General features: G+C 41.6%; 1 protein-coding gene across 2 annotated transcripts in view; it reads right to left on the reverse strand.

Moving 5' to 3' along the window:
* The window catches only part of LOC111862010 (protein inscuteable homolog), an 89006-nt gene that overhangs the window by 17301 nt on the left and 53608 nt on the right, over window positions 1-18097 (reverse strand). For both annotated transcript variants that reach the window (XM_023847041.2, XM_033750531.1), the window contains exon 2: window positions 9018-10446. In XM_023847041.2, the coding sequence (XP_023702809.1) occupies window positions 9018-10435 (1418 nt within the window). In that variant the 5' untranslated portion in view covers window positions 10436-10446. The remainder of the gene's footprint in view (window positions 1-9017; window positions 10447-18097) is intronic.

Below are 18097 nucleotides of genomic sequence, written 5' to 3' on the forward strand. Positions count from 1 at the left end.
ACTCAAACTTTCATTGTAATATTTTCATTCATTTTATGTGATGGTCTTTCCCCCTGGCTTTTCTGCTCTTCTGGAGCGTCTGCATGTTTCTGAAATGCTGTTTGTACCACTGATTAATATCCGTATTTTATACCATACAAATCAATATACAAGACACTTGCATAATCATGTTATGCATTGTGCGCAAAGAAGGTACAATTGATAATTTGTTAGAATGCCGTTTGTTTTGGAGGAAATGTCTGCACTATAACTACAGTAGACATTTCTTGTTTCATCTGTCTGAAACTTGTTTTTACCCCGACAACATTTCAGCTGTCATTTAATGCCATGTTTTATACGAATAACTAATCACCGAAAGTAGATGGTTGATACTGATTGATTGATTGATTGATCAGTAACTGTCAGATGACAGGTCCACAGTCTCTTCCAAAACAGTTCCTCCACTTAATGTGATCTTCTGTTTTTGGAAAGAGACTATCCAGGAAAAGTGATAATGTGGTAGTTTTTCCATTTGCTTTCCACATCGCAGTACAACAGCCGTTCAAACCACTCTGGTCACGCCTGTTGCTATACGAACTTGAACCATCTCGAGCATCATTTNAAGAAGGTACAATTGATAATTTGTTAGAATGCCGTTTGTTTTGGAGGAAATGTCTGCACTATAACTACAGTAGACATTTCTTGTTTCATCTGTCTGAAACTTGTTTTTACCCCGACAACATTTCAGCTGTCATTTAATGCCATGTTTTATACGAATAACTAATCACCGAAAGTAGATGGCTGATACTGATTGATACCACACATATTTAAATTAATGGAGACTCACCATATTATGCTTATATGAAGCTCATGCTGTGGTGTATACATCGTTTTATTTATCTACTGTTTTATAGTAGAAAGTGCCAACGCCCTCTAGTGAAATTTTAACAAAGGCTCGCCATTGTTGCAGCCACGATATGTAATGTCCTTTTTTTTTTGGATTGAAGTTATTTACTCTTCCTTGCTGGATAGATCAGGTCGTGTAAGACAAAATAAAGAACCACGAACGTCAGTGTGACATTGGAGAACGGAATTTACATCATAAGTCATCTTATCTTGTATCACAAAGACTTGCTACTGTTCTCGTGTTCCACCACTCGTGGATTCCGACAATCTGTCACTACGACATCCACAGGCACCAGTTAACATTTGTGCAGTTTCGACTCCTCAATATCAAGACCAGTCGGCCCAAGGTATGCAATGGACTGGCACAGCGGCAAGGCTCTAGACTAACATTCGGGATGTGCTCGGTTCAAATCTCGACTGGGACATCAACATTCTCTTTAAAGGTTTTCGTGCTTTTTCTCAATCCCTCCGGATAAATTCTGGGATATTTCCTGGATTAAGCCACGACCACTTTCTTCCAAAACCTTTCCAGTTAATCTGTCATTCTATCATTCAGTGTTATACATCAGCTTAGAGTCTAGCTACTAATACAATCGTAAAATAGCCCCCGCCCCAAAAAAAGATATGATAGACCTACCTTTACAGTATAATCCAATTTAATCTCGGAATTCTAGTTTGGCATAATGAGGCCCTACACATGAATACACAATGACTTGTAACCTGCTCATATGTATTACCTTCCGTCATCTTTGGCTGCTATATTATACGGCAGTAGTTCGTTGCGTTGGCATTGGGAATTGTTTTACACTTATGTCATAACCATAAATGAGATCCTGTTCTACGTTTTGTTATGAAGATATTGCAGAAGTTATGTATTCGACTGGAACGTGTAGACGATATGGAACATGAACAGTAAAGGACCTCAGGGGAAGCGATCCTGACCTATTTAGGCCTAAAGGACCTCTGTATTAGCCTCGTGGAGTTGAGGGCAACCACTAACAATTCAGAAGTTCAAACTACCTGGCCTCCAGACGAGATTCGAACAAAATCCTCCAAACCCGTTTGTGCTGAATTTTGAAAATTGATGAAGTTTCTTCTCTAAATTAGTTTTGAGCGAATATAAAAGCTTTTTTTCCCCCCCTTGGCACTACAGCCCCAGTGGGCCTAGGCCTACCTCCATGAACTTCTCCGTTCACTTCGGTTTTTCTAGATCTTACACATTCGGTAGGACTCCTTGGGCGAGTGATCAGCTCTCCGCAAGGCCTCTACCTGTACACAAACACAGAAAAACGCACACAAACATCCATGCCCTGAGTGGGATTCGAACCCACGATCCCGTCTTCCGAGCGAGCGAAGACAGTGCATGCCTTAGACCGCTCGGCTACCGTGACCGGCATAAAAGCTGTTAACTATTGAGAAATATCAAATTCGCTACGTCATAATGATTATCTCCTCTATCGTCAATCGTCCTCTCTTTTTGTTCGTTATTTGCACTTAAAGTAAAAAAGTAAAGCTATCCCTGTAAGAGGCCGTGAATGCCCATAGGGCTGTGAGACGTTGAGGGTCCCACATTATCTAGACAATCGGCTCAAATATGGCGGTAAGGTTGTCAGTCTTACGCGCCGGCCGCGCTTTACTCCCCAGGTGGACCCCAGGGGCCATAAAGCAGCTGGAAGGATTAGGTCAACTGAAAAAATCCAATTACCTCATCGGGACTTGAACTCGCGACCTTCCGGCTTGTACCATAATGCCTCAACCAACTACGCTACCGCGTGCCCCTCGTTATTTCGTTATTTGCAATTAATATATAAAATAGCCGCATGGTGAGGAGCCTGTCCTCCTGCATGATTTATTTCCGAAATTATTTCGAATTTGGATCAAATTTAATAGACCTGCTTGGAGAGGTAGCGAAGTTCGACTACTTTAATTTTTGCCCATATCGCTACATTGAAAACTCACTTTCCACGAAGCTCAGATTGAACTTAGCAGTTTTATCAAAATTACCTCATCGTAAAGAAACGTTGAAGATTATTGCTGTCTGGAGTGTGACGCCGTGTAGTCTGGTAGGTTTACCAAACTGCATGGCGCCGCGTTCCAGAAGACGACAATCTTCACAGGAACCGCCTTGAGAACTTCGTGTCGTACAATTTTTTGGCAAACGAAGGCCATGGAGTAGAGCCCAGCTTAAGAATCTTGACATTCGCCCAGCTGGGCATGAAATTCCCCACCTCATGGAACCTCAAGATTCAATACTGTGATCACTCACCCTAAATGACTGGTATCCTTGGGATCGTCCGCTTTTACGTGCGGTATTCTGCCTTGTGACATTTGAGCATTCACTGCGGTAGGCCCATATTGCTGTCTTCTGGGTTGTGACGTCGTGTCATCTGATAGACGAGTATCAGCGCTGCGGTCCCATAACCCAGAAGATCACAATATGAACTTCTCTGCAGCTCATCAAGGAAGAACACAGACTGAGATGGTAGAAAACCCTAAACGAAGTAACGGGAGGCTGGAGAAAGTTGCACAACGAGAAACTTCGTAATTTATGGATTTTAGGTTCTCGCAGTGGTGAGTATAACGAATACTGTCTTCTAAATTATAACATCGTGACCAGACTGCACGGCGTCACATCCCAAAATGTACTAGTACACTTCACAATTTGTATTCGTCGCCAGATATTATTAGAATGATTAAATCAAGGATGGTGGGATGAGCAAGACATGTGGCATGCATTGGAATTGCATACAAAATTTTGGTAGGAAAATCTGAAGCAAAGGAAAAATTATGAGTAGCTGGGAACATAACTTTAAATTTAGTCGTAAAGAAATAGGATTGGAAGGTGTGGACTGGATTCATCTGGCTCAGGATAGGGACGATTGGTGGGCTCTTGTGAACACTGTAATGAAACTTTGGATTCCATAGAATTCGGGGAATTTCTTGAGTGGATGAGCGACTGTTAGCTCCTCAAGGAGGACTCATCTGTAGAAAGTTCGTCGACTATGGTTTACATTTAACTAAATACAACAATTTTACTCTGCACAGTCTGGTATCTGTAATGTGATTCATTTGCAGCAGTCGGTTTCTATCTGTAATAACACCAGTGAGGAATTCAGGACAGCAAAAACTGAACCACAGAAATTTTTTCACTCTTGTTTCAATTCTTGCGTAATCCTTACGGAGTGACTCAATCAACTTAACGTACGACACGCTGCTTTGTGTTCTCCTTGCCAGGAGAGAGTTTAATAGATGACACGATGTATGTATTCATTATTCAGTGCACGCCGCAGAAAGAATGCACGCAGCTACAGTGAAGTGTCGATCGCATCGTGCGAGAGAGGAGACAATTCGATGCGGGTCTGGCTTAGTCATCGCCCTAATTGTGTTTCCAATCCATTAGGTCGATTCTGTGTGGCGAACAGAAGTACCATTATAAAGGAACGACAGTTGTATTATTTCTCCACCCCTCATTTGCGACAGGGTGGTCAGTCTTCCTCAATTTACTTTCCTTTCACTGATCTTACGTGTAAGCCCTAACATTCCCATATACCAGTACAGTATAATAAAAGAGGAATAAAGATAAAGTTGTCTGTGCTCTAATTAAGCCATGCCACGAAAAAGAATTAAGGATTGTATGCATAATATTCTAAATATCGGCGCTAGATGGAGGCGAATAGGTTCATGCTCCGGCTCGGAGAGAGGACGGAGCAAGTCTCCACTGCCGCCATACACGACAAAGAGTCCGTGGCCCCCACAAGTTAAAAACAGGTTAATTTTCTCAGAACTTCGTCACAATTAATGACATGAAATTTCGAGACAATACGATGATAATAATTATTGGTTCCGTAATGCTTGAAACAGTTTTATATATCCGAGTGCTTCGGTTTCCCCTGCCAATCTTCATTTCACCAAATTCTCCATCATCATAATCACCTGGGGCAGGTACAATAGGCTAATTGGTGGCCGACGTACCGAGTGGACCCAGCTGGACTCCATCCCCCACTAAGCGAATCTATATAGTCGCACAATACAGGAGACACGCGGTAGCGTAGTTCGCTGAGGCACTATGCTATAAAACGGAAGGTCGCGGGTTCGAATCCCGATGCAGTGAACATTTTGAATTTACCTAATCCTTCCAGCTGCAGTATGTCCCTAGGGTGGAATCAACCTCTAACAAAAATGAGTACCAGGAATCTTCCTGGGGGAAAAGGGTGACCGGCGCGTAAGGCCGACAACCTTATCCCCACCTGTGAACTGATTGTCTAGAAAATGTGGGAGCCTGGACGTCTTACAATCCTATGGGCCTCCACGGCCTGTTACAGGTGCAGATTTACCTTTTACTGGATTTCCACCGCTCGGTAAGATGGACTCTTAGCCATTTTACTTAGTACGAACTTAAATCAGAAGTGTTATTGCTGCCAGTTCAGACACCGGCTACCAGAGCATCAGTTACATTGTCAGAGATGCACATAGACCGATACAGAAGCGAAGTGCACGACTCACTGAAGGTCCCGCGCGACATATTCCTCCCGCGCCATTTGTCCATGCCACGTGGCTTGTTCGGTTATTACGCGATATGTAAAGACACTGACAAGTAGTGGTATACTTACCATGCTCTTGGTGGCTAGCCTATATAACGTCGAATTGTAACACGATAAATGAATAATTAATAGAAAGAAATTGGGAAGTACGCTTTCGAAGCCTGATTGATGTAGCATCCTTGTATTTTCCTGGAGACACTCAGGAAACCCACAACAAACATCATTCAGAATAGTGAGTGTCCCGGCCGAGATTCGAACCGAGCTTCTTCCGTAAAAGAGTCAAGAGTGTTACCATTACGCCAACCCGTTCGGTGACGCCGACGCTCTGCGGTCCGACAGTTTGTTCGAGTATTTACACTGATCTGCACAGACCATCAAATTCAGGTGCATTCTACAATAATTTACCGGTCCCTCTGGCCGCGCCATAGCTCAAGCGGTAGTCGCTGGCTTCCCATAGCGGCGGCCCGGGTTCGATCACAGATCTGGTCAAGAAGGATTTGTGGTGGATAAAGTGGCGCTGGGGCAGGTTTTCTCCGAGTACTTGTTTCCCCTGCCAATCTTCATTCCACCAATTGCTCCACAATCACCCTCACCTATCATCTGGGGCTGGTACAACAGGCCAGAAGTAGCCGCAGTACAAGGGACTTAGTCCCACCCCACTAGCAATAAAGAAAAATAATACCGGTCCCTCGACCGACAAACAGCGACATGTCGAAACATTTCTCTGAATTTCCTCCAAAATCCTCTGTCGGTGGTGATGCGTGTTGGTGACGTATGATGTGAACATACTCGTTAGAATATGTTAGAAAATATTTTGTGGGTCCGCTGACGGTCCGTTCCACTTCGATAGCGTTACGTATAGTGCAAATAGTCCTTAATTCGGCTTGAAACTATTGCAGTTACTGATAATTTGAAGTATCAAAGCATAGAAGTATACTACTTTCTGCGCTATAACGCCGTGTAGTCCGTTGAAAGTCAGTCAACTTTTCGGAGGCGATATATTCCACCGAAACGTTGGCTGACTTTCAACGGGCTACACGGCGTTATATCGCAGGAGATTGTAGTACTCTTCATAACCATCGCTGTTAGAACATCAAATCCTACTATAAAAATATCATTAGGTGCTATTTCGATGCGGTAACAAGAACAGCAACAAATTTACAACAGTATAAGAAATATGTAAATTTAATGAACGTTCTTTTCATTCATATTAAATTCCTTCTGCTCCTGGAGTTTAACATATTTTGACAGCGACGTGAATTTAACAACAGACGAATTATATTTCGTTTATTTTCTTGTGAAATAACTCCATTATCTTCTGAAGATCTGTCAAAAGACCTAAAGAAAACTAGAAGTCTGGGAGTCGTGTACGTATGTAAATTATAGTATATAGTATAGTATATATCCCTATTATTCATGCTGTAATAGTGATGAAGGACACTGATATATTGGGTCACTGGTCCAGTGATTGAGGCTAGCTCTTTCTAATGGACCCAACAGAATAGGTGTTTTCCTTCACCTGAGGACGGAAACAGATCCAGTTTCCGAAACGTCGTGTTTTTATGAGTTATCTTAAAAACCAGGACGATGGATAAAGTCCAAAAACCCCAATATATCAGTGTGTTACACACCATCGTCAGAATCCTATAGTAACTACTAGTGATGAAGGAGTTTTTACATAATTTTTTTTCATTTCATTCTCTGTGTCTTTTCTTTAATAAACTGAGTACCTATAATAGCATTGTGGAGATTTTTTTTATTAAGAGCTTACAATATGACACCTCCTCCTTCTCTTAATCTTCTTGGTGAAATTAGATTAATAAGCAGACTGGGCTCTTGGTGTGGGTTGGGATTACTGTTATTCATCTTTTCATATTATGGCAGCATCTGCTTTTCATTTCTTTTCTACAAATAGATCCACAGTATTTTATGTCTACCACCGCAGTATCGGTTTAATGCGTTGCATGAACCAGGCGTGAAGTACAAGGAAACATCCAAAGTCCAGACGAGCTATCTGTCGCCCTGACAGAATTTAATTCGAAAATGCTACTGATTTGAAAGAGGACAGAATAAAATCACAGAGACAAATTTCTCCTATGATCGCCCTTTATAGTGGAGGTCTTAGCATCATACAAGTAATGCTCATACCTGAAGTTGTTTTGTTGTACCCTTGATCCAGAACTCAGAACTCTGTACTTAATTCCACGCAGCACAGTCAACAAACACCTGTTTTAGATACCGCAGGTTGGAGTGTCGTCCTCACAAGAGCCGCCATTGGTCAGGGATCGCACTAAGCCCCAGGTCCTGTTTAAGGTTTCGTAACATGCAAAGTACCCTGCCGCGAGATGTTAATTCTAATGCACAGTCCCCAAATTTGGGTATCATTCCTTGTCGGATGTCTGAGACTATTCCTCAGGATATTCGCCAATACCTTCGACAACTTGAAGTCATCTCCTCTGTCCGCAACCTGACGACGCGTCATGGTGGCAAGGAACACGCCGAAGACCGACTTCATACTCGCTGAATCTAATTCTCCAGGACTTTGTTATCTAAGGCTAACCAAACTATGAAACTACAGATTCTAATGCGCCATCTTGGAAACGCACTGCTGTGAACAGGCGTTTAGATTTCTATGTCCCTACAGCTCTATGCTTAACGATATAGAAGTCTCTATTTTACTTTTCGTGTAATGACAACTCGACCTGAAATCACAACGTCTGCATTTATACAAACATTTGCACTGTGCATATTTCTCCTGAAACTGGGGTATTTTTGGATGATGAAAAAAATGAAAATAAAAGTAAGCAGGGGCTGTGAGCTTTTTAGGGGACCGTGAAATGTACATGTCAATATTTACTTTCCAGCAAGTTGTTGAAACAGCAGCTCTCTTCTGTCACAAACTACTCTCTGAAGCAAATGTACTTCGGAAGTGATTCTGCATTTACGAGGAATTTGGTACGAACCCAACACGATATATAAATTCAACTGACATGCAAATCGAAATATGCGGCTCGTACTTTATTTCAATGAGTTATTTTGACCTCCCCGTATTCTCTAAATCTATTGCATCCATCCTGTACGTTCTGACAAATACGAATAGTTCTGAAACGCTATTGGTTCCTAAATTTCTAAACATATATATATATATATGTATATATACAGTTTCAATATTATATGCACATGTAGAGCCTAAAGGGTTCTGACGGTGGTGTAATCTCGAGAAGTGTTTGTGCATACTGTTGTAGACTTGTTGGCTTATTCTCACAGCAGGAAGCTATGGACTGTTAGCCATGTTCCAAATGGTGATGTTATGGAGACTTACAAATGTTTTTCAAGAATTTTTTGACACTACATACAATTTGGAGCAATAAATGAGCCTCGATTAAAACACGGAAAGCGACATTTAATTTTTCCAAAATTAAAAAAAGCAAAATTCACAGACAAATTATTCTGTGTGGGTGCTCACCGTATTATATCCTTAGCCACAGTAACGGGTATTGTTTGTGTATAGTGCATTAGAATACTTCCCGTATATGCTTACAAGATTCCAAGTTTTAAGTATTCCCTTGAACAAAGCAAGCATCTTCCTACCTGCTGAAGTTGTTCAATAGATTCACAGGGCGACCGTACTTCTTGCCTGAGCCCGGACAGCGAAGAGGCCGATTCGGTGTTACGAGGAGTTTATTCGGAGTGGTTGTTGATGATGTTTTAGGAGTCGATGTATGAGTCGGGGAACCAAGATGTTCTGGTAATTCCGAGCACAGAGGCTTCACAGATGGAGATTCTTCGCGATTAGAAGAAGTCCTAGGAGAACGCACAGTACTTTCACCTGCCGGTGACTGATGCGACAAAGATTTTGGACTCCGCGAATTTGGCAGTGGCGTTCGCTGATGACGAGAGCAACCTTGGCTGGCTAGAGTTTCTACTGAAAGATTTGTGTTTTTGTTGGTTTCTTTGGATGATGAGTGAACATTGTTTGATCCTTCTGCCGATGGCCGAGTTGGCGATAGTTTGCTTGTGTTGCAATGAGAATGGTTTGGATTTAGGCTCCGCGGTGAAGGGACGGGACTTTCCCGAACAGACTTACTTGGAGATTCTTTTTGGTTACGTGGTGGGGTCCGTATAGTTGGCACTGGAACGGAGCGGTTGAGAGAGTTTTGTGATCTATTTTGCAAGTTGTGTTCATCAAGACTTTCTATTGAATTCACACACTCATCTGGTTTACTCGACGTCTCCCTGCTTGATAATTCCTTGTGGTCTTCTCGCTGTTGTAAATACTGTTTACTAACATCGTCGGCATCTGTTCTTGTACATTCTTCACTTGATGACTGGGGGAGTCTCTGACACGTCTGTGTCTCTGTTCGCAGTGGTGACGTGGGTTTGTTGGGTGATTTGTCGGCACGCTCTGGAACACAGCTGCTTTCGGGTGCTTGATTTAGGCACATACACTCTTGCAGAAACTTTTCTCTGAGTATTTTCACTGGTAACTGTGCAGGGCACTCTATGTTCGTCTGGGAAAATTCTGAGGTACCAACTATTTGTCCAGCAGCTTGTACTATAGTACTATCGCGAATATCATTCCTTGATGTTTCACCAAGGCAGACACACTGCGAAAATACTTGTCTTTTCAGTTTACTAACAGGAGATTTAGGAAGGACAAGGTTTGGTTCCTCGGAAACTTTATTTTCAGTTTGAGGACACCCACACTCCCGCTGAAGTCCTGTCACGTCCTGTGGATGCTGGGCAGGAGATACATTACAGTCTGGTTCCTCACTGGGAAGTGGGGAAGGTTTAAAAGATTCTCCACTCGCTGTTGGTGTTGAAGATGCTTCAGAGTCGGAGAAGCCGGAGTCCTGACTTTTATGGCTGCTACTAGGGCTGCTGGAAGAACCACGAGAAGGGCTAAGAACGTGGCCTGCACCTCCCCAACCAACGACTCGGTCGTCTTCTATATCTGCTTCTAAGTTGGACCACCACACCTTACTGCGGCTGCGCTGGAACTCTCCCATCACAGTCCTGCCTGGAAAGTGAAATACAGCTTGTAAGCAATACTTCCTTCCGTGTTTTAAATATACTTGTACGAGTAAATAAATCGTTCTGCCGTTTTACATCTTCGGTTGAGAAGTGACACGGACCACGGTTCCAACTTTCTGTTACTTCTTGCCTGGCGAAATTTGTGTATCAGAAAAGTCACAGCGACGGAAGAGATAAAGAGACATATCAAATGGTAAGCGCATATTCGTGTTCATACACTCTATTATTTCGGAATTCTGATCCTGCCACTTCTAAAGCAAATTCTCGGTATGTGGAAATTAATTAACCCCATTAGAGAACTCAGTCCCCTGAACTTATTTAAACGTTATATTAAATTATTCGTTTAATATCATAGAATTATGTGGTTCAAATGTCACGGAAATTTTTCCCACAGGTGACATAAACTCATTAGACTAAAACACCACGCCTCCTGAAATTCACTCCTGTAATTCACGGGGATATCCCTCCGACACACGTTGCCCAATACTAGATGAATTAATATCTCATGATTCATCATCATCAGCATCATCATCACTGGCACTGGCACGACAGCCCTTTGTGAGCCCTGTCCTTCCTCAGGATTGCTCGCCATTCTTCTCCATTCGATGCTACATTCCTCCAGTTCTTTACACCCAAAATTCTTATGTCCTGCCACACACATTCTTCCCATCTTAAACTTGGTCTTCCCACTCTCCTATTTCCTTCTGGTTTAGTATTTTCTTAATCGTTCTATCCTCGCTGGCACGTATTATGTGTCCAGCCCATTCAGGCCTTTTCACCTTTATAAATCCAATAATGTCTGGTTCATTAAATAGTTTGTATAGCTCATGGTTATACCTCTTCCTCCATATTCCATTTTCTTCCACTGGCCCAAAGATATATCCCAAGATCCTCCTTAAAAGTATAGTTAACAGTCAATCATCCGATCTTGACAGTGGCCAGGTCTCAGAGGCATAAGATAGCACTGATCTTATAAGTACTTTATACATCATAGTTTTGGTTTTCCTGGGTATTAGTTGGGATTTCAGGTGTTTCCTAAGGCCATGGAGACATTTGTTTGCCGCAAGTACACGCTTTTTTATTTCATCACTGATGTCATTTTTACAGTTAACTTCTGATCCAAGGTAAGTGAAACTACATACAACCTCAAATTTATATGAGCCAATTTCAATATATGCAGGTCCATTAGCACAGTCTTTCTTGGTTACCGGCGTGTACTTTGTTTTATTTTGGTTAATTTGTAGATTCATCTTTTTTGCTGCTCTTTCCAAATTAAGAAAAGCTTCTTTCATAGATTTTTGTGTTCTACCAATTATATCAATATCATCTGCAAATGCCAAAATTTGAACTGACTTATAGAATATAGTTCCCCTTGTGTTGATGCCTGCATCTCTAACTACCTTCTCTAATGCTATATTGAACAAAAGGCAGGCTAGGGAATCCCCTTGTCGAACTCCATTTCTAGTTATTATAGGGCTGGACAACATATTCTGAATCTTAATTTGGCATTGGGTCTTTCTCATAGTGGCTCTGACTAAGGCGATTAACTTCCGTGGAATGTGCATCTCTTCCATTGCCAGAAAAAGACTATCTCTATCTATGGAGTCATAGGCTGATTGGAAGTCAATGAAAAGATGATGTGTTTCAATTTGGAATTCATTACACTTTTCAAGGACCTGGCGAATAGTGAAAATCTGATCGTTAGTTGATCTTCCTTGACGAAACTCACATTGGTAATCCCCAATTATCCCTTCCACAGAGGGAGAGAGTCTGTTAAATAGAATGCTGGAAAACATTTTATACGCTATGCACAACAGACTAATTCCTCCATAGTCAGAGCATACCATGACATCGCCTTTCTTATGGATGGGGCATACAATACTTAGGTTCCATTCCTCTGGGACTATTTCAGTTATCCATATCTTAACTGTTAGCTGGTGTAAGTGCTTAGCATATTCTTGGCCTGCAAATTTCACTAATTCTGCCATGATGAGATCCATTCCTGGAGCTTTATTATTTTTTAATTTTTTTATAGCTTGTTCTACTTCTTTTATGGTCTGCGCTGGCTCTTGAGCCTCAAAATTTCCTTGATTCCAGTCTATGGTCATACCTTCCGCTTCTTCAGAGGCATTACCATTTAATAATTCCTCAAAATATTGGGTCCATCTTTCCAATATTGCTTCATCGCTACTCAATATCATGCATTCTTTATCTCTACATAAGGTTGTTCTAGGTTGAAAGTCCTTTCGACTCTTGTTTAGTTTTTTATAAAACGCTCTAATTTCGTTTGAACTTCTTAAATGCTCCAGTTCAATCAGTTCTTGTTTATCATATTCCATTTTCTTCTTTTTATGCAATCTTTTTTCTTTTCTTCTCGCTTCACGGTATTCTTCCACGCCCCCTCGAGTATGGTTCCTTTGCTGCATTCTCTTATATGCCTGTTTTTTTTTATTTGTCACTTGCTCACACTCTCCATCAAACCAATTCTTATACTTTATCCTTTCCATTCTTCCTAAGACTGCACAAGCAGCATTTATAATAACATCTCTGAGGCCCCTCCAAGCTTCACTGACATCCTCACTATCAGAGAGACCTGCCAGGCATTCACTAATTAATCCAGTATATCTCGTTGCAGCTCCTTGTTCCACCAATTTTCCACAATTCAATTTCTTAGCCTGGGATCCATGTATCTTCCTTGCATTAGATATTCGACTTCTAATTTTTGATATTATTCAGTAATGATCAGAGTCAATGTTGGCCCCCCTGTAGCTCCTGACATCCATCAAGTCTGAACAATGTCTTACATCTATTAGGACGTGATCAATTTGATTAAACACATTTCCATCAGGAGATTTCCAGGTTCGTTTATGTATATCCTTGTGATTAAACATTGTACTACCTATTACCATGTTTCTTGAGGAAGTAAAATTTATTAATCTCATCCCATTATCGTTTGACTTGTTATGTAGGCTGTTTTCCAATAACCGATCTATATATCCTCATTCCCCACTTTAGCATTCATGTCCCCTATGATTATTTTACAATCCCTTTTTGGACATTCGCCATATATTTCATCCAATTGATCATAAAAGGAGTCTTTCTCCTCATCACTTTTATCTTCAGTTGGGGCATGTGCACAAATAAGGCTATAGTTAAAAAACTTTCCCTTAATTCGTAGCCTACATGTTCTGTGAGATTTTGCCTGGAAGTCTAAAATAAGATGCTTCCTTTTTTTATTAACAATAAAACCTGTCCCAAACATGTGACTCTTCTTCTGACAGCTATAGAATACAACATGATCCCTCTTTTCCATGACTCCTTTACCCAAACACCTCAGTTCTTATATAGGAGTGATATCTATTTACTATAGGATTCTGACGATGGTGTATAACACAGAGATATTGGGTTTTCGGACCTTATCCATCATCCTGGTTTTTGAGGCTAGCTCTTTCTAAGGGACCCAACAGAATGGGTGTTTTCCTTCACCTGAGGACGGAAACAGATCCAGTTTCCGAAACGTCGTGCTTTTTCTTAGTTATCTTAAAAACCAGGACGATGGATAAAGTCCGAAAACCCAATATCTCTGTGAGTGATATCCAGTTTATAGCTATCTATACGTAGTGGTTCAAGTAGCATTTTTAGTGCTCCGGCTCTGTAAAGCGATAATACATTCCAAGATCCAATTCTCAAATCCTTTAAACATTTTCCAGGTCGTCTTGAATAGGTCCGTCCGGTTACACTTTCCTCGGATTTCTGAACAATTTACTTTTTACGGTGTGAGGTTGTTGGCCTCACGCCCAACCCCCAACCTGGAGAACCAGGGTATCCCTCTCTGTCTGGCTCCTACCCCTTCACCTGTCCGGCATGGGTGGCCCTACCAGTAGCTACGCTACTGCCGGCATAGCTCTCAGGGTCTCAGGAACTCTCAGTGGAGATACCACTGGTGGGGAATAGCTCATGATTATCGTTAACATTATTAAATTCCATCACTGTTAAAATAAATGTATGGTGTAGTTTCTGTTACCCACCGCAGCTGTAAATTCCTTACTAGCGTGAATATTTCATCTATACCCGTGAAAGCAAGAGCATAAGGAGCACAAGGACACGTGCTGCATATCTGTGACAACTTAGTGGTGCCCTGAGAGACAAATATATGCCTAATACATTCCAGGTGTGTATTTGTGGAATATAGGAAATTATCTATCTATAACTATTTACTTCTGTTCCTACGCAATCTTACCGCGTAAATTTAATCATCTGGAAAAAATAATGCGTTATAAATATTGCAATGGAGCTAGAACAGACGTCCTTACGTTTGTTACATATCGAAACTACATAGCGTCAAAATACAGATATTGATTTCGGTATGAAAAGAACAATATAATAAGTAAAGGTAAAGCTGTCCCTGTGCTTAATTAAGCACCATTCCAGGAGGAAATATGGATGAGTGGTGGTATAGCTTCACATGCTTCAGGCCCCAGGGAAAGGGCGCCCGGTACGCACCGGAGAGGAGGTGACGCGGGTCTCGGAAGCAAAAATCTCCTGTCTTTACCAAGAAAAGACCTTTGTCTTTTGGTTGTCCGGCCGGTACCCTAGTCGCAGTACCGGCTCAGTTATCCGGTTTAATCGGGTACTAGCTCAGAACTCAAGTAACGTGAAACAGAAGTTGTATGATATCTCTGTACTTGAAATCCCTTCCAGGGTTACGAATACAGGTTAATTTTAAATGTAAAGCAAGCCTATTTGGAATTAAAATCTATATGGAATTGTTCCTGCGAATGAAACATAGAACTAGTAATTTAAAAGATTTTGTTACGAAAAAAAATCGATGTCCTTTTGTCCTATTCAGGCTTTGCTACCCTTCGTCTCCCTTTTTTTTTGTAGGGTTTATGTTAATGTTCCTACCCTAGTGGTTGGTTATTCTTTGCGTTGTATCAGTATACACAGATGAAACCGCCATCTTTAACGGCAACCAGATCAGTTGGGAAATTCTTCCATACAATTTTATACTGCAGTTGGAATGCATGATGCAGAACACAATATGCCCATCATTGTAAGCCTCCCCTCTCTCTTTCAAACCCGAGTCCCCTGGAAGGCTCCAGACATGCATTATGCATTCCCTACCTTTCTATACAGAGAAGGGCGTCAACGGTCATTTCGAAACGAACCCACGTGCCCATATGTGACGGTAAGCTTCACAGTTGAGCTCGCACCCAATTCATCCCTCCAGCTGCCTGCAGCGTCACGTATGGGATAACGGTTGTAATATGCAGATGAATACCCATATAACCAACCCCTCTCCCCTCTTTCTAGCGACCCCCTCTCTCGGTGGTTCACTGAAGAAAAAACGAATTTTATACTGTCTGATAATTATTACGGAACGGTGAATTTAGGAGATTATGAGAATCATTCTTTCCTCAAACCGTCCTTCCGTTGTTCTCATACTGAGACTTCATGCATCGAAATTAGCTCAGTTCTCAGGTCTTTAGGAACAACGCTTTTGATCTCATGATTTGTACCCGCACGAAAATAACCGCAGTCCTAATCAGATCAATCGTGTTTCAGTTTCGGGTTTCCGGTAAATTACTGCTGGCCTTCGCCAGCACAGCTATTCGTGGTTCCGATCCCCGCGGTACACATGACCATATTTTTCTGTCAATCGGGCAAGTCCCTCTTCTTTTATACTGGCGCGTAGGACCACGAATTTTTTCGTCGCATTCAGTACTCAAGCACTCAAGCGCATGCACATGCCATTAACATAACTGTTGCGCATATGCCTACTTGTAATCTCTCATCGTATCAAACTTTGTGTCGCTCATCAGATACCGCGTTAATGTCCAGAGACGAATCCGGCTCACATTGAATATTCTTATTAAGTCAGGAAGTCACAAGCCTTCCCGCACTACCCATAACTTGAAACATTGGGGCATTCCTCTTCGTCTTGTACCTACCTCTCCACCTACACGGCTATAGGGACCCTACCACTACTACTCCACCACCGGCAGAGCATAAGTCTTGCTGAATAAGATCTAAAAGTTTGTGAGGATGGTATATGAACACAATTATTGACTTTTTGGTCACTATTCATCGTCCTGTTTTTATTTATATAGGTCGATGAACTATGTCCTACCATTAATGTCATAATACTTTCTTCTTCTAGAATTTGTCTCTTTAGTGTTGGTTTTGATAGTATTCTGACTTCATGGCCTCTGGCAGTAAAATTATACATGGCCGTAAGTGAAAAGCCCTACGTGTGTATCGTTTTGTAATGTTTGTCTGAACTCCCACTGATTGTTTATACATCTTGTCTTGCTTTGGTTCTGGTGGCCGAAGATAGCGACTAACTCTACTGATTTGGACCAGCTGAGTAGGCTTTTATCTGAGGACGGAGACAGAGTCCAGTCTCCGAAATGTTGCTTCTAAATAAAAAACAGGACAATGGATGATGTCCAAAAAATCAATAATTGTATTTCTTACTGAAGCAAAATCAATAGGTATATATATATGTTTGGGCCGCGCCATAGCTCAAGCGGTTAGTCGCTGGCTTCCCATCGCGGAGGCCCAGGTTCGATCCCGAGTCTGGTCAAGTGGGATTTGTGGTGGACAAATTGGCGCTGGGGGAGGTTTTCTCCAAGTACTTCGGTTTCCCTTGCTAATCTTCATTCCACCAATTGCTCCACAATCACCCTCACCTATCATCTGGGGCTGGTACAATAGGCCAGAAGTGGCCGCAGTACAAGGGACTTAGTCCCACCCCACTAGCAATAAATATATGTATATGTTACCGTTGAAGTCTAATTCCTTTACTTCTCAGGATACATTGGTATTTCATACATTAATTGAACAGTTCAAGTAACGTGTGTAACATAAGTTTTGCAGTAGTTACTTCACAGGATGCCTAGCTATTCCGGAAAATAACAATTTGTGGGTCAAATGTCAATATATGTCAGATAATAAGGTTTCCACTAGATTAAGTTAGATATAGTCAGGTTAGGTTTTCACCTCAAGTATGCAGATGGTACTCTCAGAAATAACTCCGCCAGCGAGCACGCAACAACCAGTCCATATGGTGGCAGGAATGCGCGCGCAACCATCTTTGAGAGTTAGAATATTACACAAAGGGAAAATAGGATACTACAGGATGCCTAGTATACTTCGAGATGTGATGTTACAATGGGGAGGGGGCAAGACAAGGAAAGTATGTAGAATACCAAAGGGAAGATCTCTGAAAAGCGGCCACCTGGAAGATAAGATAACGAGACAGAAGGATAATATTCAGAGTCTTTACGTTGGGAGGATCGTGTCCAGTATCGGGCGTTTTTATTCGCTGTTTCAACCTACGGGTTATGGTGCAAGAGGGTCACTTAATTTATTTTATTTAAGAGTAGTGTCATAGACTTTAGTTAATAGTAAATAAGTAGTGTAATAACAATAATTCAATTCAATTTGTTATTTATTTGCGTGCTGACTAAAGGCGAGCAGTAATAATAATAATAATAATAATAATAATAATAATAGGTAAAGGTAAAGCTATCCCTGTATCAGGCCGTGGAGACCCATAGGGTTGTGAGAGGTTGAGGCTCCCACATCTTCCGACAATCCGCTCATAGATGGCGGTAAGGTTTTCAGCCTTATGC

This window comes from Cryptotermes secundus, unplaced genomic scaffold (assembly GCF_002891405.2).
Source record: "Cryptotermes secundus unplaced genomic scaffold, Csec_1.0 scaffold181, whole genome shotgun sequence".
NCBI lineage: Eukaryota > Metazoa > Arthropoda > Insecta > Blattodea > Kalotermitidae > Cryptotermes > Cryptotermes secundus.